Source organism: Elephantulus edwardii, unplaced genomic scaffold (assembly GCF_000299155.1).
Source record: "Elephantulus edwardii isolate Elephantulus edwardi_28Jun2011 unplaced genomic scaffold, EleEdw1.0 scaffold00514, whole genome shotgun sequence".
Classification (NCBI taxonomy): domain Eukaryota; kingdom Metazoa; phylum Chordata; class Mammalia; order Macroscelidea; family Macroscelididae; genus Elephantulus; species Elephantulus edwardii.
Window position 1 is genome coordinate 174,496 of NW_006400264.1, and position 25,099 is coordinate 199,594.

At 36.8% G+C, this 25,099-nt stretch overlaps 1 protein-coding gene across 1 annotated transcript in view; it reads left to right on the forward strand.

The window, feature by feature from the left end:
- Positions 1–25,099, forward strand: part of HEPH (hephaestin) — a 308,125-nt gene that overhangs the window by 46,685 nt on the left and 236,341 nt on the right. The window contains exon 7 of the mRNA XM_006903126.1: positions 4,010–4,146. Within this exon, the coding sequence (XP_006903188.1) occupies positions 4,010–4,146 (137 nt within the window). The remainder of the gene's footprint in view (positions 1–4,009; positions 4,147–25,099) is intronic.

Below are 25,099 nucleotides of genomic sequence, written 5' to 3' on the forward strand. Positions count from 1 at the left end.
CCTTCCATGTCCCAATCACCAGTGTCTGCTTACAACTCTTCTTCCACTTGAAAACTCAACCTCCTTTGCCGTTTCTGTTATCTAAATGTGTTCTGTTGTACATAGGGTTTTCAGAGGGCTGCTATTTCAGAAGTGGATGGCCAATCTTTCTTCCTAGTCTGTCTTAATGTGAATGTTCAGATTTAGAGAAGTATTAGACAGACCAGCATGTTAAAGGTATATCCCTTATTGCAGCGTTAACTTTAGTGTCAGTGTTGTCCCTGCCTTTCTCACACGCGTCTTTACCCACTTATTTCCCTGCTCCACCATCCACCAGGTTATCCATCCACTTCTACCCCCTCCCTTCACATCTATCTCCCTTTGACCAGCCCTCCATCTAATAACATATATGAGGCTTCCATGGCTTCTGTGATTCCAACCACATCAGCTGATGGTAGTTCCTTATGTCTCTGATCAATGTCTCTGAAGTTTAGTCGTAATGTTTCCCGAGTAAAGGTGATGCATCCTGTAGAACTGGTGTGTAGATAGGCTTTTCTTGGCCCTCGGGCCCGAACAAATGTCGTGCGGTTTTTTGCATCTTCGATTATCTGGGGAGATGGGAGGTATCTGAGGCTTTCCTCTAAGCTGTCCCGCCTAACCCCTCCTCTGAGCGGCCTGCCGGAACGAATGTCACGCTGTTTTTTGCGCCTTTGTAGCTTGGTTGAATCCTCTCCAAGATGAATCTGTTTGTTTTCCTGGAAGTCCATGGTACTTTCAGTACTCTTCTCCAGCACCACAGCTCAAAGGCATTAACTCTTCTTCTGTCCTCTCTAGTCATTGTTCAAAATGCACCGTTGGTAAGATTGTAAAATGGTACAACCACTCTGGAAGTTAATTTGACATTTCTTCAGAAAGCTGAACATACAAATTCCACATGACCCAGCTATTCCACTGTTTGGAATACACTCTGAGAAAATAACTAAGACACCAACGAAGAATTGTACACCAATGTTAATAGCAGCATTATTTATCATTGCAAGACCATGGAAACAGCCCAATTGTCCAACCACAAGTAAATGGATTGAGAAATTATGATACATTCACATGAAGGAATATTACACAGCCTGCAGGAACAATGATTTTATAGATCACTACCTAACTTTGGAAGGACTGGAAAGCATTATACTAAGTGAATTAACTCAGTCCCATAAAGACAAATATTGTATAGTACCATTATTGTAGAATGTGTACAAGGATCCAAGTAAGAGATGGTGGGAGTAGAGGGGTGAGGACGGAAGGAGGGGGTAATCATAAGTTGCACAATTTGATGGATGCAGCGATGGCCGGTAAAGGAAATAGGAAAATTTGGTGTGAAAAACAATTTATAAGAATTTTGTTAGTAAACAGTCTAAAATGTTTTGTTTTTTTAAATCAATCTAAAAAATGTCGATTCACCTTCTTTTCAAGTGTACATGGTACATTCTTCAGCAATGATCACAAAGCAAGTCTCAACAAACTTAAAACACTGAAGTAATACAAAATTTCTTCTCCTACCACAATACTGTAAAATTAGCAATTAACGACAAGAGCATACAACTTATAAAACCACCCATGCGAAGGCTAAATAACATCCTGCTAGAACACAAGTGGATTACAGAAGAAATAAAGAATGAATTAAAAAAGTACCTCTAATCAAATGATGATGAAAATACAACATACCAAACCCTCTGGGATGCAGCTAAGGCAGTCCTCATGGGGAAGTTCATAGCAATAGACAATCACATAAAAAACAAAGAAGCAGAATTAATGACCCAAGTAAATACCTTTATCAAATAGAAAAAGAACAACAATCTAACCCTACAGCCCCTAGAAGAAAGATAATCATAAGAACTAGACTTGAAATAAATGAGCTAGAAAACAGAAAAATAATTTAAAACATCAATAACCAGGATGCGGTTTTCAAGATTATATTGGAAGTACTTTCTAGGGCAATATGACAAGAGAAGGAAATAAAAGATATCCAGATCTGCAGAAAGAATAAACTGTCACTATATGCAGATAATATAGAAAACTGCAAGGACTCAGTAAAAAATCTGTTAGAGCTAGCTAGTGGACCAATTTAGTAGGATGACAGGATATAAGATATATGAAAGGTGAAGAATTAGGTAAATTCAATGGGGGCCTGAAAATGCAGGGTAAAGGTGAGCATAGTCCAAGGTGATTAATGTTATAAAATACCATGTATGAGAATGATTGTATGAGACATAACATCAGTGGAAGAAAGTGTAGGTCAGGGAAGAATTACCAAAATAGAAAAAAAAAGGTGTATGGTGGCAGCTATCTAAAAACACACCATAATGTATGGGAATGATTGTATGAAAATATATTGCAAAATACAATATATACGAATTTTTATTTTTTTTTAATTTCAAAAAGCACTTCAGTTTTCATTTTCTTGGGGTATATTCCAAGCAATGGAATAGCTGGGTCATACGGAATTTCTATGTTCAGCTTTTTGAGGAAGCCCCAAACTGTTTTTCAGAATGGTTATATCATTGTACAATCCCACCAACGATATAAAAAAGTTCCTATCTCACCGCCACTTCTCCAACATTACTTCTTGTCCTGTTAAACTTGTACACCAGTGTTCATAGCAACATTATTCACCATTACAAGAACATGGAAACAGCCCAGATGTTCAACCACAAAAGAATGGATTGAGAAGTTGTGGTACATTCATACAATGAATACGCAGCACTTAGGACCAATGATTTTGTAAATTACTATCTAATTTGAGAGGGACTGGGGAACATTATTCTGTGTGAACTAACCCAGTCTCACAAGGACAAATACCGTACAAAACCATTATTGTAGAATGAGTATGAGGATCCAAGGTGGGGGGTGGAGGGTGGAAATAGAAGAATGTGGAGGGGGGTTAGGGTGTTAATTATAGTATTACACAATTTTATGAGTGGGTAGGGTGAAGGAAATGGGAAGGATCTTTTGAGAAAAACAATGTATTCAAACTTTGTAAATAAATAAAAATAAAATTTAAAAAAATTCAAAAAGCAACCAAAAAAAAGGAAGACTTAGATGAAGTCAGATTTTATGACAGACTTCTGGTCAAACTCTTCTCTACCTTACCTGTTTTTACCTGTCTATCTATCTATCTATCTATCTATCTATCTATCTATCTATCTATCTAATTTCTTTATTTTCCGTAGTCTGCAGGATGTATATGAGCAAGAAAGTAAAGATACTCAAATAAATATAGGGAGAGGAAAAACAACTTTTTTGCAGTCATTCCACAATGATTCTTTGGAAGAATTTCTAAAAGGTGGTGCAAGAAGTTAATATCCTTTTTAGACCTTACCTTATGCTATATGAATTCACTAAAAAAAATCCTTGCTAACAGGTCTTTTACAAAAGAAAATGTTAGTAGATGATCAGGATAAGGAATATGATATTGTTCATCTTTATTCTTCTAGCAGGAAGTAATGAAATTAATCTGGGTAGAATTTAGAAAAGTAGATGCCTGCATCTCAATGTGGTTTCTAGACTTTCCAATTGGGTCTATCAAATTAGTGAGCTTTAATTTTAAAATGAAAGTTATTATTTATTAAGAGGAAAACATTATGAATGCCTATAGTCTATTAAATATATGTAAAGAATGCATAATGCCACAAGATAGAACTGGTCCTAGTGACTGGAACTTACATGCAAACAAATTTCAGACTACTAAAAACAATAAAAAATGGGAAAAAAACCCACCAACCCCAAACCTAATTCAATCATTAAAACTACTCAACAGTAGAATAAATTGTCTCCTCTGAGAATGAACTTTCTTTTCTTTCCAAGTTTCAAACAGAAGCTGCATGTCATTTGTTAGGGGTGTTTCTACAGGAAATATTTACCTTGGATAGCTCTGAGGTCCTTCCCAACTATGATGATAACTTGATAGAACCGAGGTTAAGACGTTAGTACATTTAATGACAAACAAAGTCATGTGACATTCACCTTTATGTTCTAGTGGATCAGATAAGTTCTTCCAGAAGAGCTCCAGTCGAATTGGAGGCACCTACTGGAAAGTCCGATATGAAGCCTTCCAAGATGAAACATTCCAGGAGAAGGTGAAGCTGGAAGATGAAAAGCATTTGGGAATCATGGGTAAAGGATCTTATAAAATTTAACAACCAAACTAAGTAAGCTAGAGAAACTTCTAAACTTTTTCAGAGACACACTATGCCATTACTTTCCAAAGTGAGAAGCCAGAGATGAATATTATGTGCAAAAGAGTTTGGGTGCTGAGCAAGTTTGCAAATACTAGGTTATGCATAGTTAGATAGATGTCTTTGCTACAAAACTTTTCAGAGCTTTTAATTAATTATTGCTCATCATGCATTTTCAAATTAAGAATAGAATTTGTAACATTTTTTCACACTTAATTTACAAATGAATATTTTTTTTTCATTGAACATATTCCAGTACCACTACTACAAATGTAGCACTTTCTCCTTCTGATATTTCTATTGGTCTGCATACAATAATTCCTATACGTTGTGTTTCATTCATGAACATTGCGTTTTATACAATATTTCATTTATAGTATGGTTAATACACTCAGTATATACTATATAGTAGTTTCAAAACCCCTTTTCCAAGAGTATTCCTAAAGGTATTGACTTAGATAAGTCAATAAGACTGTCCAACTCTTTAGCAATATGAAGCCAAGAACAAATAAAAATTATAGTCTGATCCTAGAGAAGGCATTTAGTAGGTCTGATTCAGTCCATGATCTTTTCAATCACTTACTATGCTGCTGAGAGCTGGACAGTGAAAAAAAGATGACAAAAGAAGAATTAATGTCTTTGAACTATAATGCTGGAGATGAGTACTGAATAGCTCATAGACTGCCAAAAGGGAGGGGGAAAAAGATAGAAAAACAGTTATGTATTGGAGAAAGGGCAGCCAGAATGTTCCTTGGAGACAAGAATGATGAAGCTTCATCTGACATATTTTGGATGTGTTGCTGGTGATTGTTGTTATATGCCATCAAGTCACCTGCAACACATAGTCTCACTGTCTCTGACACATCTGCCTTCATTACCCCAGTTATTGTGTTAATTAATCTCATTCATCAAGTCCAGCCCCCAGAATGATCTGTTCCACATGCAGATTGAAAAGGTATGGAGAGAGGATGGATCCCTGACACACTCCTTTCCAGATTTTGAACCATGAGCTGTTTCCTTGCTCTGTTCTGATGACTACTTCCTGGTGCAAGTATAGGTTTCACATGAACACAACTAAGTGTTCTGAAATTTCCACTCTCCTTAAGGTTAGCTACAATTTGTTGTTATCCACACAGTCAAATTCCTTTACAGTTTTTTTTAAAAAATAATCTTCAGCAAGATTTTTTTGCATGTAATATCAAACGATATTTTTTCAATATTTTCCATACTCCGTCAGGTTACCTTTTTTTAGAATGGGAACAAATATGGATCTCTTCCAGTCAATTGGCAGAGTACTTGTTGTCCACATTTCTTGACACTATCTGCTATCTGGTGAGCATGTCCAGGGAAGTATCTGTTTGATGTAATTTGTCAATTGTTATTCCATCAATTCCTGATGCCTTGTGTTTTGCCAATTCCTTCAGAGCAGCTTGAACTTTCTCCTTCATCACCATTTCCTCTTAATCATAAAATTTCATTAAATTTATTAATTTCTTGAAAATCCATTAAATTCTTCTGTCAACCAAATATTTTTATATAATGTCTTCATGTGCTCCTCTTAATTTGTTTTGTAAATGCTTCCTGAAACATTAAATATTCTGACCATAGTATCTTTAAGTATTGCAATTCAAGGCTTGAATTTGTTCTTTAGTTCCTTCCGTTTAAGAAATGCCAAGTGAGTTCAACCTTATGATTTTCTTATTCCAGCATTTTGCACATTTTACTATAATACTTCGCTTTGTCTTTCCACATTGCACTTTGAAATCTTCTGTTCAGCTCCTAAACTTCTTTAATTCTTCCCTGTGCTTTGACTTCTCTGCACTCTAGTGCAATATCCAGAGTCTCTTCTGACATCCTTGTTCTTTCCTTCCTCTCCTATCTTTGTAGTTATCTTTTACATTCTTCATGGATATTATTGATATCCTCCCACAGCTCATGTAGGTTTTGCTCATTAGTGCCCAAGGCCTCAAGCCTGCTTCTTAAATAATTTTTAAATTCAAGTTGGATAGATTCAAGGTAAAATTTTATTTCCTGTGAACTTTATTTAACTTTCCTTAGCATCAGTTATGAAATCAAGTTTGCAGAGAAAAGTCTTTTCTTAGTTCTCTGTGAGACAGAAGGTTGACTGGAGATCCTCCTGCACACAAACTGCTAGAGCTGGCAGCCCTGATCTCTGATCTTGTGCTACTCCAGAGAAAAGGAAGACATTATGCTTCAGGAGAAAATGTACATGAGAAATTGATCAAGTAGAAAATCTGGCCCCAAACCACTCAGTCACTTCATACATGAAGAAAGATAGTAGAGTTGGTGACAGGGGACTACATTAAGGTGAGATTCCTACAGGGCTGCATGTAAAGAGCATAATGTAAAGAACTTTGTTGTTGTTGTTGTTGATTGCCTTCGAGTTGAGCATGACACATAGCGAATCTATAAACAAAGGGCCTGAAGCCCCTCTACAACTATTGACATTTAGGAAAGGTGAATTTTCCAAGAAATGATTTACAGTACAGTATGTGGCTCACCAGATAGATTAAGCATTTTAACCGGCCAACTAATCAGTAACATCATAAAGAAAATCAACCACAACTTACACAGATACTTAAGAAATGGTCTAACATTATGAAGAAAAACTTGACATAATACTGAGAAAGAAGCACACAGTTTCAAACACTGTGATAATACAAATTATGCCTTCTCAAAAAAAAAAACCAAACAAACAACCCCAAACCAACATATAGTATTTCAGGTCTCATGAATACCCCAGAGTCAAGAAGGCAGACGATATATCTATGTTGATATAGCGACATTAAAACAGTGACAAATGACAGTACAAATGGTAGAAGAAACAATAGAAGCCACAAATAAAGGGATTAACCTAGAGGTAGAGAACCAGAAAAAAATATACTGATAAAGAGTAATTTGAACAGATATGGAAGAAAGTGCAAAAGATGGAAAAAAGAATGAAAGTCACTAAAAAAGCAAATTCTTCAGAGAGATGAAGCCAGAAGAAATATATTGACGAGGAGGAACTTGCACAACTATGGAAGAAAATGGGGGAAAAATAGAAGAAAGAATTGCAACTATCAATAAAAAGGTACAAGAACTTTAAAAAATCATCACAAAACAGAGAAGGCACAGCCAATAAAGTACTAGACATAACTGTATGAAAATGCAATCCAGAATATTAAGACCAAAATGGAAGAAGTGTCCAACATGCTTGAAGGACAAAAAAGCAGAACAGAAGAGATGGAGCAGAGAGTCAGTGAGCTGGAAGACAAGAACCACAATGGAAACATACTAGAAGAAAAATTAGAGATGAAACATGAAGAAAATGTTAGAATTACGTGAGATGACATAAAAGAGAATTATAAATATATTATTTGAATTCACTGAGAATATTGTGAGAAAGGTATGAGAAGAAAATTTTCCAGTTATTATGAAGAAAAAGGAAATTCACACTCTGGAAGCTCAATGGCGATCAAATTGGCTAGACCCCAAAAGGAAAACATCGAGACATATCATAGTCAAATTCTCCAAAATAAAAGATAAGGATAGAATACTAAAAGCAGCATGAGAAAAACAGAGCCATCTACAAAAAAAAAGCAATTAGATTCAGTTCTGAGTTTTCCAGCAGAAACCATGTGAGCAAGAAGACAATGGGATGACATATACAAAACACTGAAAGACAACAACTGCCAACCAAGATTTCTGTACCCAGCAAAGCTCTCCATCAAATATGAAGGACAAATCACATCCTTTGCATAAAAGAAGTAACTTAAGGAACTTGTGAAAACAAGACCAAATCTACAAGAACTTTTAAGAGAAATCCTTTACAGAGAGATACCAAAGGAGTGGTTGGACCATAGTAACAAGACACAAAATGAAGAAAGAACAAAAGGAAGGGAGGAATAGAGGGAAGGAGGGAGGAAAGGAGGGAGGGAGGGAGGAAAGAAGGAAGGAAGGAGGGAAGGAAGGAAGGAAAACGGCAATGATAAAACCTGGCCTGTCAAAAATCACACTTAGTGTGAGTGAACTAAGTACACCAATTAAGGGGAGAAGAGTAGCAGAGTGTATAAAAACCAAAATCCATCAATATGTCATCTATGAGAGACACATCTAATTAATGAAGAGAAAGATAGAATCAAAATCAAAGGATGGGAAAAAAATACATCAAGCAAATGTCACGCCCTCAAAAAAGCAGATGTGGAAATAATAATCTCTGACAAAATAAACTTCAGAATGTAAACAACCATAAAAGATAAGGAAGGGCACAATATAATGATCAAAGGCACATTAGATCAAGGAGACGTAACCTTGGTGAACATCTATGCACCAAATGATAGACCTGCTAAATATATAAATCAACTGTTAAGAGAATTAATGAAAGAAATAGACAGCACCACAATAAGGGTGGAAGGCTTTAACACACCACTTTCACCAAAGGATAGGTCAACTCAAAAGAAACTTAACAAAAATTCAAAAGATATCAATTATAGATTGAGCCAACTCAAACTTGTGGATGTATTCTGAATACTACACCCAACTAAAACTCAATACACTTTCTCCTCAAGTGCACATGCCACATTTTCCAGAATTGATTGCATATTAAGGAACAAAGAAAGCCTCGACAATTAAAAAAAAAGAAAGTATACAAAGTATCTTCTCAGATCACAATGCCATAAACTAGAAACTAAACACAAGAAGATAAAGTTTATAAAACCACCAGTATGAAAGTTAAATAACACTCCGCTAGAGCATGACTGGGTTATAGAATAAGTAAAGAATAGAATAAAACATGTTTCCTCAAAAAAATGATATTTAAAATACAACATACCAAAACCTCTGGGATGCAGCTAAGGCAATACTCAGGGTACAATGCATAGCAATAGGTAAACACACAAAAAATGAAGAAAGAAGCAAAGATAATGATCTAATTTAATACCTTCATCAAATAGGAAAAAAACCCAACAAGCTAACCTCACAGCCTCTAGAAGACACAAAATTATAAAAACAAGAGCTGAAATAAATGAGATAGAAAACAGAAAAACAATTGAAACTATAAACAAAACCAGGAGCTTGTTTTTCAATAGAGTCAATAACATTGGCAAACCATGGACAAACTAAATAAAAGAAAAAAGTAGAAGATAGTAATAATTCAATGAATTTATGCTAGAGGTAACATAGTAACAGAAACAGAGGAAATTAAATCTATAACATCAGAATATTATGGAAAGCTATACTCTCAGAAAACATGGACTTGGTGAGAAAAAAATGAAGCTGGAGATAGATTCAATTTTGCACAATCAATGATTTATTCATTAAAAATACATTTTATAAGAAGCATGAATGCAGGTTATACACATGGATTTCACCTGATGGTACGCATAGGAATCAGATTGATTACATCTGTGGAAAGAACCACTGGAGATGCTCACTATCAGTTGTGGAAACTAGGGCAGGTACTGATTGTGGAACAGACCACCAACTAATCATATCAAACTTCAAGCTGAAGCTAAGGAAAACTAAACCAAATCCACGGGAATAAAAATATGACCTTGAGTCTATCTATCCCACCTGAATTTCAAAACCATGTCAGGAAGAGGTTTGAGGATTTGAACACCAATGAGCTAAGACGAGATGAGTTGTGGGAGGATATCAAGAATGTCACCCAGGAAGAGTGCAAAAGGTAATTACAAAGGTTGAGGAGCAAGAAAAGATCAAAATGGATGTCAGAAGAGACTCTGAATATTGCACTAGAGTGCAGAGAATCCAAAGCAGAGGGAAGAATTCAAGACACTAAAGAGCTGAACAGAAGATTTCAAAAGGCAGTGTAGGAAGACATAGTATTGCAATGAAATGTCAAGGAGTTGGAGTCAGAAAATCAAAAGGGCCAAACTGCTCAACATCTCTTAAGCTCAAGGAACTGAGGAACAAATTCAAACCTTGTTGTTGTTGCTAAGTGCCATCGAGTCGCAGGTGACTCATAGCGACCTCATGAAGGAGAGTCCTTGACGCTTGGGTGCCTTTTCATCCTCTCTCCAAGTTCATAGGGTTTCCGGAGGCAAGCTATTATGGAAGTGGATGCTACTCCTCCTTCCACGCTTGTTTAATCGGGGAGCTCCACCCCACTCTCAGTCCGCATTGGGTAGCCAACCATTAACGCATTTGACACATCCGTGTCACAGTGTTCAGCCTCACAGCAACCACAAGTGACTGCAGGACGGCAACTTGTACACCAGGGCTATACGACCTAGAGGAATGTCTGAACAAAAACAATGAAAGACTGGCCTGAGGGCCGCGAACTAAAAGTCACCCACCTTTGCCTTGGTCACATCATTTTGTCTTCACTGGGCCAGCTGATCTCTCTCTCTCTCTCTCTCTCTCTCTCTCTCTCTGTTATTGTTGTTAAGTGCCGTCGAGTCGCAGGCAACTCATAGCGACCCTATGAAGGAGAGTCCTTGACGCTTGGGTGCCTTTCATCCTAGATTTAATTCAAACCTAGATTTGCAATATTTAAGCATGTTTTGAGCAGAATAATAAATGATCCAGTAAGTATTGAAAAAAGATGGAAAGAGTATACAGAGTCATTGTAACGAAAGGAATTGACAGACACAGAACAATTTCATGAAACAAGATATAAGTAAGAGCCTATGGTGATGAAGGAAGAAGTTCAAGCTGCTTTGAAAGAATTGGCAAAAACTAATTCTCCAGAAATTGATGGTATACCAATTGATGTATTTCAACTAACAGATGCTGCCCTAGATGTGCTTACCAAGTTATGTCAAAAAAATCTGAGGACAACCACTTAGTCAACTGAATGGAAGAGATCTGTATTTGTTCCTATTCCAAAGAAAGGAGATCCAAAAGAGTGTGTAAATTATCAAACAATATCATTACTATCACATGCAAGCAAGATTCTGCTGAAGGTTATAAAAAATAAGACTGCAACAGCACATCAACAGAGAACTGCCAGAAATGCAGGCTGAGTTTAGAAGGGATCATGGTACTAGGGATATCATAGCTAATGTTAGATGGATATTGGCTGAAAGCAGGGAGTACCAGAGGAATGTCTATCTGTGTTTCATTGATTATGCAAAGGCATTTGACTGTGTGTATCACAACAATCTGTGGCTAACCCCAAGGGGAATGGGAATTTCAGAACACTTGATCATACTAATACAAAACCTATACACGGACCAGGAGACAGTGGTCAGAACAGAGCAAGGAAACACTGCCTGGTTCAAAATTGAAAAGGAGTATGCCAGGGATGTGTCATATCCCCATACCTTTTCAATCTATATGCAGAACAGAGTATCTGGGAGGCTGGGCAGTATGAAGAGAAATGAGACATCAGGGTTGGAGGAATATTCATCAACAATCTGTGTTATGCAGACAACACAACCCTGCTTGCTGAAACTGAGGAGGACCTGAAGCACTTGCTGCAGAAAGTCAAGGACTGTAGTCTTCAGTATGGATTGAGGTTCAATATCAAGAAAACAAAGATTGTCACCACTGGGCCAATTGGCAGCATCATGATGGATGGTGAAGAGACTGAGACTGTTAACAGCTTTCGTTTACTTGGCTCCACAGTCAACACTCTTGTCACCAGCAGCCAGGAAATCAAGACATATTGAGATGGGAAAGTCTGCTGTTAGAGACCACTCCAAGGTACTGAAAAGTAATGATGTCACTCTGGAGACTAAGATACAGTCCATGGTCTTTGCGATAACTTGCTATGTGTCAAAGAGCTGGACAATGACTAGAAATGATAGGAGAATTGATGCCTTTGAGCTGTGGTGCTGGAAAAGAGTATTGACTATACCATTGATTGCTAACAAAACTCACAAGTTCATCCTAGAGAGGGTTAAACCACACTGCTCCTTGGAGGCAAGGATTCTGAAGCTTCATCTGACAGACTTTGGACAAGTTCTAAGGAGGGACCAATCTTTAGAGAGGGACGTCATGCTTGAGATGGTGGATGAACTGCACGGGAGAGGAAGAACCTCTATGAGGTGGATTGATCCAGTGACTGGGGTAGTCGAGGTAGGTGTGTAAGAGACAGTGAGATTGACACAGGATAAAGCAGGGTTTAGGGCTGTTTTACTTAGGGTCCCCATGAGTTGCAGGTGACTTGATGGCACATAACAACAACAAAATATTGTAATAAATTTGAAAACTTAGAGGAAATGGAAAAATTCCTTTAAATTTATTCTCTAACCAGATTGACATGATCAGATATAGAACACTTGGACAGACCCATCACAAAAGAAAACACTGAGCAGGTCATATTATGACTCCCCCAGTCATAAAAAAAAAGTCCTGGAACAGATGGCTTTACAGTTGGATTCTACCACACATTTAGAGAAGATCTATGACTCATTCTAATTAAATTATTTTTTTAAATAGGGGGAAAATAGGAAAACTCCCAGAAACATTCTAAGAAGCCAGCATAATCAAGTCTAATACCAAAACCAGGCAAAGATATTGCCAAGAAAAAACTACAGATCATTATCTCTCATGGGCACATAAACAACAATACTTAACAAAAGTCTAGCAAATAGGATCCAAAAGCACATCAAAGAGTGCTGAGTGAACTCAGTCCCACAAAGATAAATTTTGTATAAAACCATTATTGTAGAATGAGTATAAGGATTCAGGGTGGGGGGAAGGTGGAAGTAGAGGGATGAGGATGTCAGGGTGGGAGAAGCAATCATGAGTTGTACAATTTGATGGGGGTGGTGATGTAAATTGAAAGAATCTGTACTGGAAAACAATGTATTGGATTTTGTAAATAAAATATAATAGTAGTAGTAGTAGTAGTAGTAGTAGTAATATAGTTCATCATAACCAAGTGGGATTCATAAGAGGCATGCAAGGATGGTTCAACATAAGTAAAACAATCAATGTAATCCACCATAATAACAAAGCAAAAACCAACAATCTTGGAAATATATACAGAAAAGGCATTTGACAAAATCCAACACCCATTCCTGATTAAGACACTCAGCAAAATTGAAATAGAAGGATATTTTCTGAAAATAGTGAAAAGTATATATGTAGAACCAAGACCCAATATCATTCTCTATGGAGGAAGATTAAAAATATTTTCTTTTAGAACTGGGACCAGAGAAGAATGCCCACTATCACCACTTCTATTCACTATTTTATTTTAAAATACTTACTAGGGCAATAGCACAAGAGCAGTAAATAAAAGGCATTAACATTGGCAAAGAAATGGTTAAACTGCTGCTATAAGACATAAACTTGGTCAACCTTTACACTCTAAATGATAGACCTACAAAATACATAAAACAACTTTTAACAGAATTGAAGAAAGAAATAGCACTGCAGTAGTGGTAGGAGACTTCAACACAACATTATAATCAAAGGATAGGTCAACTCAAAAGAAACTTAACAAAGATACAGAAAATCTAAACTATATAATCAGCCAATCCGAACTTGTGGATATATTCAGGATACTGCACTTAACTGAAACTCAATTTACTTTCTTCTCAAGTGTGCATGGTACATTCTCCAGAATTGATCATATATTAGGACATAAAGTAAGCCCCAAGAAATTAAAAAACATTGAAATTATACAAAGTTTCTTCTCAGACCACAATGTCATAAAACTAGACATTAACCACAGGAGGCTAAAGCTTACAAAACCACTTGTGTGGAAACTGAATAACTCTCTTCTAGAATACGACTAGACTATAAAAGAAATAAAGAAGGAATTTTTTTAAAGTATATTGACACAAAAGAAAATGAAAATACAACATACCAAAATCTCTGGGATACAGCTAAGGCAGTCTTCAGGGGCAAGTTCAGAGCAATAGGCATACATAAAAAAGGAGGAAAAAAGAAAATCAATGAGTCAACTGAATACCTTCATAAAATAGAAAAAGAACAACAATCTAATACTACAGCTTCTAGAAGAAAGGAAATTATAAGGACAAGAGCTGAAATCAGTAAGACAGAAAATAGAAAAACAGATCTTGCCTGGAGCCCTAGACTGTGGCACTGCTGCCTGCCCTTGACTGGAGACCCACACCACACCGTGCTGGCTGGACTCCTGAACTCACCACCTGAAGCAGTCTAGATGCTCCCACTCATCATCTGGAAGCCCAGAACTGTTCCTTCACCTGTAAGTCCCAGTCCTGCCTCCTGGAAGTTCCACCTCTGCCACTTGGAAGTCCTGCCCCTGACACCTGGAAGTCCACTCTCTGCCACTTGGAAGCCCTGTCCCTGCTGTCTGGAGGACCTGGCCCCACAGCCTGAACACCCCAGCTCCAATGCCTGGAGGATGACCAGCTGAATCTAAGGATGTGTTTTATTGAGCCAGTATGCTGCAAAAGACCTCTTTAATGAGTTAAAAAGCAAAGATGTTACTTTGAGGATTAAAGTACATCTGATCCAAGAAGCTTTATTCTTAAGCATCTCATATGTATGTAAAAATTGAACAATGAGTAATAAAGATGGCAAATGATATTATGTCTTTAAATTATGGTGTTGCGAAGAATATTTTTTGGAAGACGTGCAGGTAACATGCAACATTCTATTCAGAATAGACTATGTCTTAGGTCAAAAAGCAAGCCTCAACACATTAAAAAACAACAAAGTCTCTTTTCAGATCCCAATGCTATAAAATCAGCAAAAGAAAGAACAAGGAGAAAGGTACATATTTGGAAAATAAATAACACTAATACAGTAATAGAAGAAATGAAACGTTTTTAATTTCTTGGGAAAAAATGAGAATGAAAACGCAACATACCAAAATTTTGGGGAGATAGCAAAGGCAGTATTCATAGTCCAATTTACAGAAATAAGCACACACCAAAACAGGAGAAAGAATCCGAATCACCACATTATCACAACATCTCTTTAAGATGGTGCTGGCAAAACTGGGTTCCTATTTGCAGAAAATGACAAGATCCATACTTCACATCAAATTAATAGCCTAACACAAGATCGGACAAAGACCTCTGTTTAAAATCTTAAAGTATAAAGATCATTGCAGAAAAAAAAACATAATGGGCACACTTAAAGCCCTAATCTATGGTATCAAAACGACAAATAGACTATCCTTTTCTCTTCTTTTTTTAATTAATATTTTTTAAAATTTATTATATTGTTTTTTGTGAGTGTACCATCAAATCAGATCTGACTGGTACAGGAGGAGACTGCTCCTCCTTCTCCAGCAAAGCATCTGGTGGATTCGAACAGAGTACCTCTGGGATTTCAGTGCAGCTTCTTGCCACTAGGCCACCAGAGCTTGACAAATGGACTATCAAATATAACAAAGAATACACAATCAGGAGAAGATACACTACATGAAAGTGGTATACTAAAAATAATATATATATATATATATTTCTCAAAAAGATAAAGTATGTTGTTGTTATGTGCCTTTGAGTTGCTTGCAACCCATAGCAATCCTATTAATAGCCTTGAAACCAGCTCTATCCTGTGCCAATCTTACTGTCTCTGACACACCTACACTCATTACACCAGTCACTAAATCCATGCATCTCGTTCAGGGTTCTCTTCTCTTGTGCTGTCTCTCCACACTTTCAAGCATGATGTCCCTCTCCCAGGAATGGTCCCTCCTTGTAACATGCCCAAAGTATGTCAGGCCTACACGGCATATACAGTAAGTAACAAGGCACCTGCCTTAAAACAATTTTTAGTGTGTCCTGGACTGGTCTCTTGACTGGAGCATTAAACTACAGCACCACTGCCTGGTGCCCCACCCCCAACCAGAAGTCTTTTGGCTCTGCTGCTTAGACCCCTGAATCTTCTAACTGAAAAACATTACCCTGCTGCCTGGATGCTCCTACTCGCCATCTGGAAGGCTGGCGCTGGCCCTTTGCCTGTAAGTCTGCCTCCAACTGCTTGGATGCTCCATCTGCTGCCTGGAAGTCCTGGTCCTGCCACAGGAAGTCCTACCTCCACTGCCTATAAGTCCCACCCCTGCTGCCTGGAGAACCTGATCCCACCATCTGGAGGACCTAGAGCCACAACCTGAATGTCCCAGCCCCAACACCTAGAAAAATGACCTGCTCCTACCACTCTGAACTGCGCAAGAGACATCAGAGGTGAACTCATTTAATTTCCTCTTCCTTCCATAAGCGTGAGCTGCATTTAGGTCAGAGCAGCTTGGACTGGCCTAGCAGCAGCAGTTGCCTGACACAGGAGGCTGCTAATTCACAGGTTTTATTTCTCCTCAACTTAAGCAAGTTTTCCCTTGAGTCAAAAGTTCATAGAGAACCCTCACTCTCCTCTGGAATAGTGACATCATGCTAAAAGCCTGCTATCATCTCAGCTATGAAAAACTCTACCACAGCAATGTCAAGTAGGAAGCAGGCTACTTCAAATCCTACACAAACCCAAAACAAGACGTCACCCCCAACCTTGACACAGTGTCAATGAATTTCCTAAAGTTAGAAAGTCTGATGAAACTTTATGACACAAAATTTAAAAGAACAATGATTGTATATTTTCAATGGGTGAAAGACAAACATGAAGACTTATAGAAATCTGCAAGCAAAAACCAAGAGAAGCATAAAAGAATAAAAAAAAAACACCAAAAACCACAACCAATCCAAAACAATGTAGATGAAACAAATGAGGCATTAGAAGCTCTGGAAAAATAAGAAACCACAATTCAAAATATCAGGACCAATGTTTCAGATGCTGTCAACATGTTGGAAGGACATATGAACAGAGTTGAAGAGGTGGAACAGAGAACCAGTGAAATAGAAGATAGAATTGTCACCACTAACATGCCAGGGGCTGGGGGGAACAGAATCAAAAAGGAAGGAAAAAGAAGAAAGCCTATGAATAATGTGGGATACTATCAAGAGGAATAATTGTAAACTCAGAATAGAAAGAAGTAAGTAAAGACACTGAGAAAGTTGTGAAGAATTACTAGAGGGAAACTTCCCAGGCATAATGAAGAATGAAATATATATATATTCAAGAAGCTGAGTGAAATCCATATAGAATAGAGCTCAAAAGGAAAAACACTGGGGCATATAATAGTTAAATTTGCCAGAACCAAAGACAAGGGGAGAATTCTGAAAGCAGCTAGGGAAAAATAAAAAATAATCTATAAGGGAGAGCAAATAAGATTAATTGCCAAGTTTTCGGCAGAAATCATGTGAGCAAGAATACAGTGAAATGACATATATCAAACACTCAAAGAATACAATTGTCAACCAAGAATACTATAACCAGCAAAACTGTCCATCAAATATGAACGAAAGATCAAGATATTCTCAGAAAAGCAGAAGCAAGAGAGTTTTTAAAAACAAGACCAGCATTACAGGAGGCACTGAGAGATTACCTTTTTATAGAGGTCCCACAGAAAGCAGAATGGACCTAAGTAACTAGCAGCAACATCAAAAAGAACTCAATAAAATGACAGCAATAAAGCCTTGCCTCTCAATAATGACACTGAATGCACTACTGAAGAGGAAAAGAATAGCAGATTGTATAAAACCCAAAATCCATCAATATGCTATCTATGAGAGACACACCTAAAGAGTGAAGATAAAGTAAGACTTAAAATAAAAGGGTGGAGAAAAAAATACCTCATAATTTGCAAAGAGAAGAAAGCAGGAGTAGCAATACTAATCTCTGATAAAATAGTTTTCAATGCACAAACCATAACAGAGGACAAGAAAGGTCCCTATGTAATACTTAAAGGGTCAACAGAACAAGAGGGCATAACAATAATAAATATCTATGCGTTAAATGATAGAGCTGCAAAATTAAAAATAAAAACAACCAACAACAAACAACAGACAAAACAAACACCAAAAACCCAATACTGAAAAAGGAAATAGAGAACACCACTGTAGTAGCTGGAGACTTTAATGCACTACTCTCAAGAAAAGATAGAAGTATCAGAAAGAAACTCAACAAAAATGCTAAAGAATTAAACCATATAATAAACCAACTTAATTATATATCTTTATCTCTATCTCTATCTCTATATCTATCATCTATATCTATATATCTCTATTTCTATCTCTCTATATCTATAGTCTCTCTCTCTCTCTCTCGTAATGTACCAGAAAAAAAAGTGCATTATACATTCTTCTCCAATGTTCATGGAACGTTCTTGAGAATAGATCACATTTTAGGTCACAAGGCAAGCATCAATAAATTTAAAAAAGAAGAAATAATACAAAACATCTCGTCAGACCACAATATGAAAAAATTAGAAATTAATGACAAGAAATAAAGGAGAAAAAAACATACATTTGGAAGCTGAACAACACCTTGCATGAACATAAGTGGGTAATAGAAGAAATAAAAAATGACATTAAACAGTTTCTTGTAACAAATTACAGTGAAAATACAACTGAACAAAACCTCTGTGAAACAGCCAAAGCAGTAATCAGAGGTCAATATATGGCAAAAGCAAATGAATGAAAAGGCAAGAAAAAAAATTATAATTGACTCTCTAACCCAACATCTCCAGCAAATTGAAAAAGAACATCAAGAAAACACAAAACTCTCTTAAAAAACCCTGAAATTATAAAAATTCAGGCAGAAATAAATTAAATAGAAAACAGCAAAAGGATTGAAATAGTCAACAAAACCAGGATTTAGTTCTTTGAAAAGGTCAATAAAATTGACCAACCATTGCAAAACTAACAAAGAAAAAGAAAGAAAAGACACGAATAATGCAAATTAGAGGTGAAAACAACAATGTCACAACACAACCAACTAAACTAAAAGGGAGTCTTGAAACAAATGACAATGAAAACACAACTTATGAAAACCTCTGGGAAACAACCAAAGTAGTCATCAGAGGTCAATTTATAGCAATAAGTAAACACATGAAAAGGGGGAAAAATGACAACTGACTCTCTCAACCAACATCATGAACATAAGAAACATGGAAAAAGAGCAGTAAGAAAGCACAGCACCCTTAAAAAATACCCCAGAAATTATAAAACTTAGGAGTTGGTTCTTTTAAAAAGGCAATAAAATCTAAAATTCAAATATATAGATGATAGATGATAGATAGATAGATAGATAGATAGATAGATAGATAGATAGATAGATAGATAGATAGCAAAACTAGCAAAGGACAAGAAAGACACAATCCAAATAAGATATGAAAGGGGCAATGTCACAACAGACCCAACCAAACTAAAAACAAATCCTATGAAAAACTCTACTCAAACAAATATGAAAACCTAGAGGAAATGGACAAATACCTAGAAACTCACAACCTGCTTAAACTGAAACAGACTGAAATAGAATATGTGAACACATCCATTCCAAAAAAAAGAAAATTGAAAATCTAATAAATCAACTTCCAACCAAATCAACCCTAGGCCAGATGCTTTTACAAGTGAATTTTATAAAACATTCCGATAATTGTAATCCATTATACATAATTTCAGAAAATAGAAGACATAATTCTCCCAGACTCATTCAATGAAGCAAACATATCCTTGATAACAAAGTCAGGTAATGACACCACTAAGATAGAAAACTATAGCACAATGTCTCTCATGAACATAGATGCAAAATTCTGAATAAAATATTGGCCAATAAAATCCAACAATACATAAAAAATATAATTCACCATTACCAAATGGAACAAATGGGATTCAGAATGAGTATGCAAGGATGGTTCTACATAATAAAAACAATCAGTGTAATTCATCACATTAAAAAAGCAAAGGACAAGAATGACATCATCCTCTCAATTGATGCAGGAAAAGCCTTTGACAAAATCCAACACGCTTTCCTGATTAAAACACTCAACAAAATAGGATTAGAGGGGAATTTCTTCAAAACAGTAAAAGAAGCATATACACAACCCAGAGAGCCAACACTGTTCTCAACGGAAAGAGATTAAAGGCATTCCCCTTGAGAACAGGAACTAGGCAAAAATGCCCACTGTCACCTCTTCTATTCAATATTATATTGGAAGTTTTAGTGATAGCATAAGACAAACAAGAGAAGGAAATAAGAGGTACCCAAACTGGCAAAAGGGAAGTAAAATTTTCTCTATATGCAGACGATATGGTAGTATAGTCAGAAAACCCTAAAGACTCAGCAAGAAAACTACTAGATATACTTGACCAATTCAGCAAAGTGGCAGGATACAAAATCAACATACCAAAAAAAAAAATCTATTGGATTTCTCTACAGTGACAAAGACGATAGAGAACTGGAGCTAAGAAAAACAATACCCATCAAAATAGCTAATCACAAGATTAAATACTTGGGAATAAATTTAACTAGAAACACAAAGGATGCACTCAAAGAAAATTACAAAGTGTAACTAAAAGAAAAAAAGAGACCTGGAGAAATGGAAGATAATGCCTTGCTGTTGGATAGGAAGACCCAATATTTTGAAAATGACAATTCTATGAAAGGCAATACACAAATTCAATACAACCCCAATACAAATATCAATTCCATTCTTCAATAAGATCAAAAGGAAATTTCCAATTTCATCTGGAATGGAAAGAGACTCCAAATAAGCAAAGCATTCCTTAAAAAGTGAAACGAGGTAGGAGGCATTTCACTTCTTAATTTCAAATCCTACTACACTGTCGTGAGGGTAAAGATATCATGGTACTGGTACAATGACAGACACATAGATCAATGGAATAGAATTGAGAGCTCAGAAATCAGCTCATCTATCTATGGTCAACTTTCTTTTGACAAGGAGAGGAAATCCGTTAAGTGGTGAAACGACAGCCTTTTTTAACAAATGGTGTTTTCAGAATTGAAAAACTATATGCAGAAAACTCAAGCAAAAGCCACACTTAACACCGTACAAAAGAAAAAAAAAACAAGCACCAAAACTCAAAGTGCATTAAAGACTGAGGACTAAAACCAAGGACTATAAAGTTCATCAGAGAAAATTTTGGACAAACTCTAGAATTCCTAATCCACACCTTCAATTGTCTTCCAAAAATCCTGAAAAATTTACAACCAGGAGAGGATAAAATAGATGACTGGGACCTTCTAAGAATCAAATCCCCGTGCACATCCAAAAATTTCTCCAACAAGGTAAAAAGGAAAGCCACAGACTGGGGAAATATTTGGTAATGATGTGTCTGATAAGGTACTTATATCTAGAATCTATAGAATGCTTTAGCACCACAACAAGATAAAGGTAATCAACCTAATCACAAAATAAACAGAGGATGTGAAAAGATACTTCATCAAAGAAGACATTCAGATGATGAACAAACACATGAAGAAATGTTCAAAATCCCTAGCCCTAATACTGATGCAAATCAAAACAATTATGAGATATGATCTCACTCCAATAAGAATAGCAAAATTCAACAGATAAGCAAACCACAAATGCTTGTGAGGTTGTGGAAAACTGGAACCCTTATTCACAGTTGGTGGGAGTGTAAAATGGTGCAACCATTCTGGAAGGCAGTATGGCACTTTCTCAAAATGTTTACCCATCAATTCCACTTCTGGGAATTACCATAAAGAGATCAGAACTCCGACACAAGCAAATGTATGCACACCCATGTTTATGGCTGCATTGTTCACAATAGCAAAGAAATGGAAACCACCCAAGTGCCCATCAACAAATGAGTACATAGAGAAGCTGTGGTATATTAATACAATGGAATTCTATAAAACACTGAAAAACAAGGAACTCATGAAATATTATACAAAATGGGTGACCGTGGAGGACATTTTGCAGACCGCAATATCTCAGGCAGAAAAGGACATATACTATGTAATGCCACTCTTATAAAACAGGACTGACATGAGGTTGGGGAAAAATTAAGAAAAGAGGGGATAAATAATGAACACTGCATTGAAACAAATGAAAAATAGAATTACTTAAAAGAATATATGATTAGGTATTATTTAAATGACAACAGTCCAGAATAAGAGAAGAGGTACATAGTAAAGTGAACTGAGGGGGGAGGGGATTGTACAACAATGAAATAATTTTTTTCAAAGACAAAAGCTAATTGGGGGAGAGGGGGGCAGAGAGGAAAATGTGCAACAATTAATGAATGGACATTCAAGTTCTTTATTAACTTTCATTAAAATATCAATAAAAAAGAATATAGAAAAATAACTGAAATCATCAACAGGTTCTGAAGCTAGTTTTTCAAAAAGATTAATAAAATTGGCAAACATGACAAGGGGGGGAAGAAGATACAGGTAACTCTTAATTAAGAAATGATAGAGATAGCATCACAAAATAGCCAGATGAAATTAAATCAATAATATGAAAATACTATGAAAAGTTGTGCTCTTGATGAATTAAAAAAAGAAACCAACAACAACAACAGCAACAAAAAACCAACCCAAACAACCTAGAGGAAATGGACAAATTGCTTGAAATCCATACCCTAACTACTGTTCCCTACATTTTCAGATATAGAACACTTGAACAGACCCATCATGAAAGAAGAAACTGAATAGGCCATAATAGGTCTTCCCCATAATTATGGTCCTGGAGCAGATGGCTTCAAAGCTGAATTCTATCAAACTTTCAGAAAAGATCTATCACTAATTCTACTTAAAGTATTAAAAAAATAGAAAAAGAATTCAATTCAGCAAATTGTCAAGATACAAGATCACCATACAAAAATCAATTGGATTTCTTTACAGCAACAAAGATAATACAGAACTAGAGCTAAGAAAAACAATACCCTTCATAATAGCTAATCATAAGATTAAATGCTTTGGGAGTAAATCTAACCAGAATCACAAAGGAGCTATTCAAAGAAAATTACAAAACATTACTGTTGTTGTTTGCTGTTGTTATGTGCCATCCAGTCGCTTGTGACTCATAGCGATCCTAAGTACAAGAACAAAGGACATTCTATCCTATGCCAACGTTGCCATCGCAAACACGCTCATTCCCATCATTCCAATCACAGAATCGATCCATCTCATTGAGGGTTTTTCTCTACTGCGCCGTCCCTCCACTCTCTCACACATGATGTCTCTTTCCAAAGACCAAGTCCCTCCTTGCAACATGCCTAAAGTATGTCAGATGAAGCTTCAGAATCCTTGACTCCAAGGAGTCCTCTCCAGGACAAACCTGTTTGTTCTCCTAGCAGTCCATGGTATATTCAACACTCTTCTCCAGCACCACAGCTCAAAGGCATCCATTCTCTTTCTATCAACCCTATTCACTGTCCAACTCTTAGATGCATAGCATGTAATTGCGAAGTCTATAGCCTGGAGCAGGCACACCTTAGTCTCCAACCAGAAGTCGTTGCTCTTTAGTATTCTTGAGAGGTCCCTCACAGTTGATTTTCCCAATGCAATTCTCCTCTTGATTTCCTGGCTGCTGGTACCAAGAGTGTTGACTGTGGAACCAAGTAAACTAGAACTGTAACTATCTCAATCTCTTCACCCTCCATCATAATGCTGCCAGTTGACCCAGTGTTGAGAATCTGTTTTCTTGATGATAAGCTTCAATCCATATTGAAGACTGCAGTCCTTGACCTTCTGCAGCAAGCGATTCAGGTCCTCTCAGTTTCAGCAAGCAGGGTTGTGTCATCTGCATAACACAGGTTGTTGATGACTTTTCCACCAATCCTGATGCCACTTTCATCCTCGTACAGCCCAGCGACTCAGATGATCTGCATACAGATTAAAAAGGTATGGAAACAAAATACATCCCTGACAGACCCCCTTGTTGATTTTAAACCATGTAGTGTCTCCTTGCTCTGTTCTGACAACTGCCTCTTGGTCCAAGTATAGTTTTCACATTAGCACAATCAAATGTTCTGGGATTCCCATTCTTCTCAGAGGCAGCCACAGCTTGTTGTGATCCACACAGTCAAAAGCCTTTGCATAGTCAATAAAGCACAGATAGACATTCTTCTGGTATTCTCAGCTTTCTGCCAAGATCCATCTAACATTAGTTATAACATCCCTAGTACCACGACTTCTTCTAAATATAGCCTGCACACCTGGTAGTTCTCTGTTGACGTATTGCTCAAAATGTTTTTGGATAATTTTCAGCAGAATCTTGCTTGCATGTGATATTAATGATATTGTTCGATAGTTTCCACACTTTGCTGAGTTGGCCACGTGGCTGTCCTCCAGATTTCTTGGCACAACTTAGTAACCACATCAAAGGCAGCATCTGTTTGTTGAAATAAATCAGTTGGTATGCTGTCAACTCCTGGAGCCTTGTTTTTTTTTTGTCCATTCCTTCAGAGCAATTTGAACTTCCTCCTTCATCACCATAGGTTCTTGCTCATACGTTATTTCATGAAATTCTTCTGTGTCAGCCAATTCCTTCTGATACAGTGACTCTGTGCACTCCTTCTATCTTCTTTTGATACTTCCTGGATCATTTAACATTCTACCCAAAGTATCCTTAAGTGTTGCCACTGGTGGCTTGAATTTGTTTTTCAACTCCTTCAGCTTAAGAAACGAGTTCGGCCCTTTTGATTTCCTGACTCCAGCTCTCTGCACATTTCATTATAGTATCTTGCTTTGTCTTTCTGAGCTGCCTTTTGAAATTTTCCGTTCAGCTGTTTGATTTTTTGGTTTCTTCCTTTAGCTTTGGCTTCTCAGCATTCTAATGCAACACTCAGAGTCTCATCAGACATCCATCTTGATCTTTCTCTTCTTCAGCCTTTGTAATGATCTTTTACATTCTTCATGGATGATTTTCTTGATATCCTCCAGAGCTCATTTAGTCTACATTTATTGGTGCTCAAGGCCTCAAACCTGTTCCTGAAATGGTTTTTAAATTCGAGTGGGACAGACTTAAGTCATATTTTGGTTCCCGTGGATTTAATTTCATTTTCCTCAACTTCAGCTTAAACTTGCATATGAGTAGTTTTTGGTTTGTCCCACAATCAGCACCCGACCTGGTTTTCACTGCTGATATTGAGCGT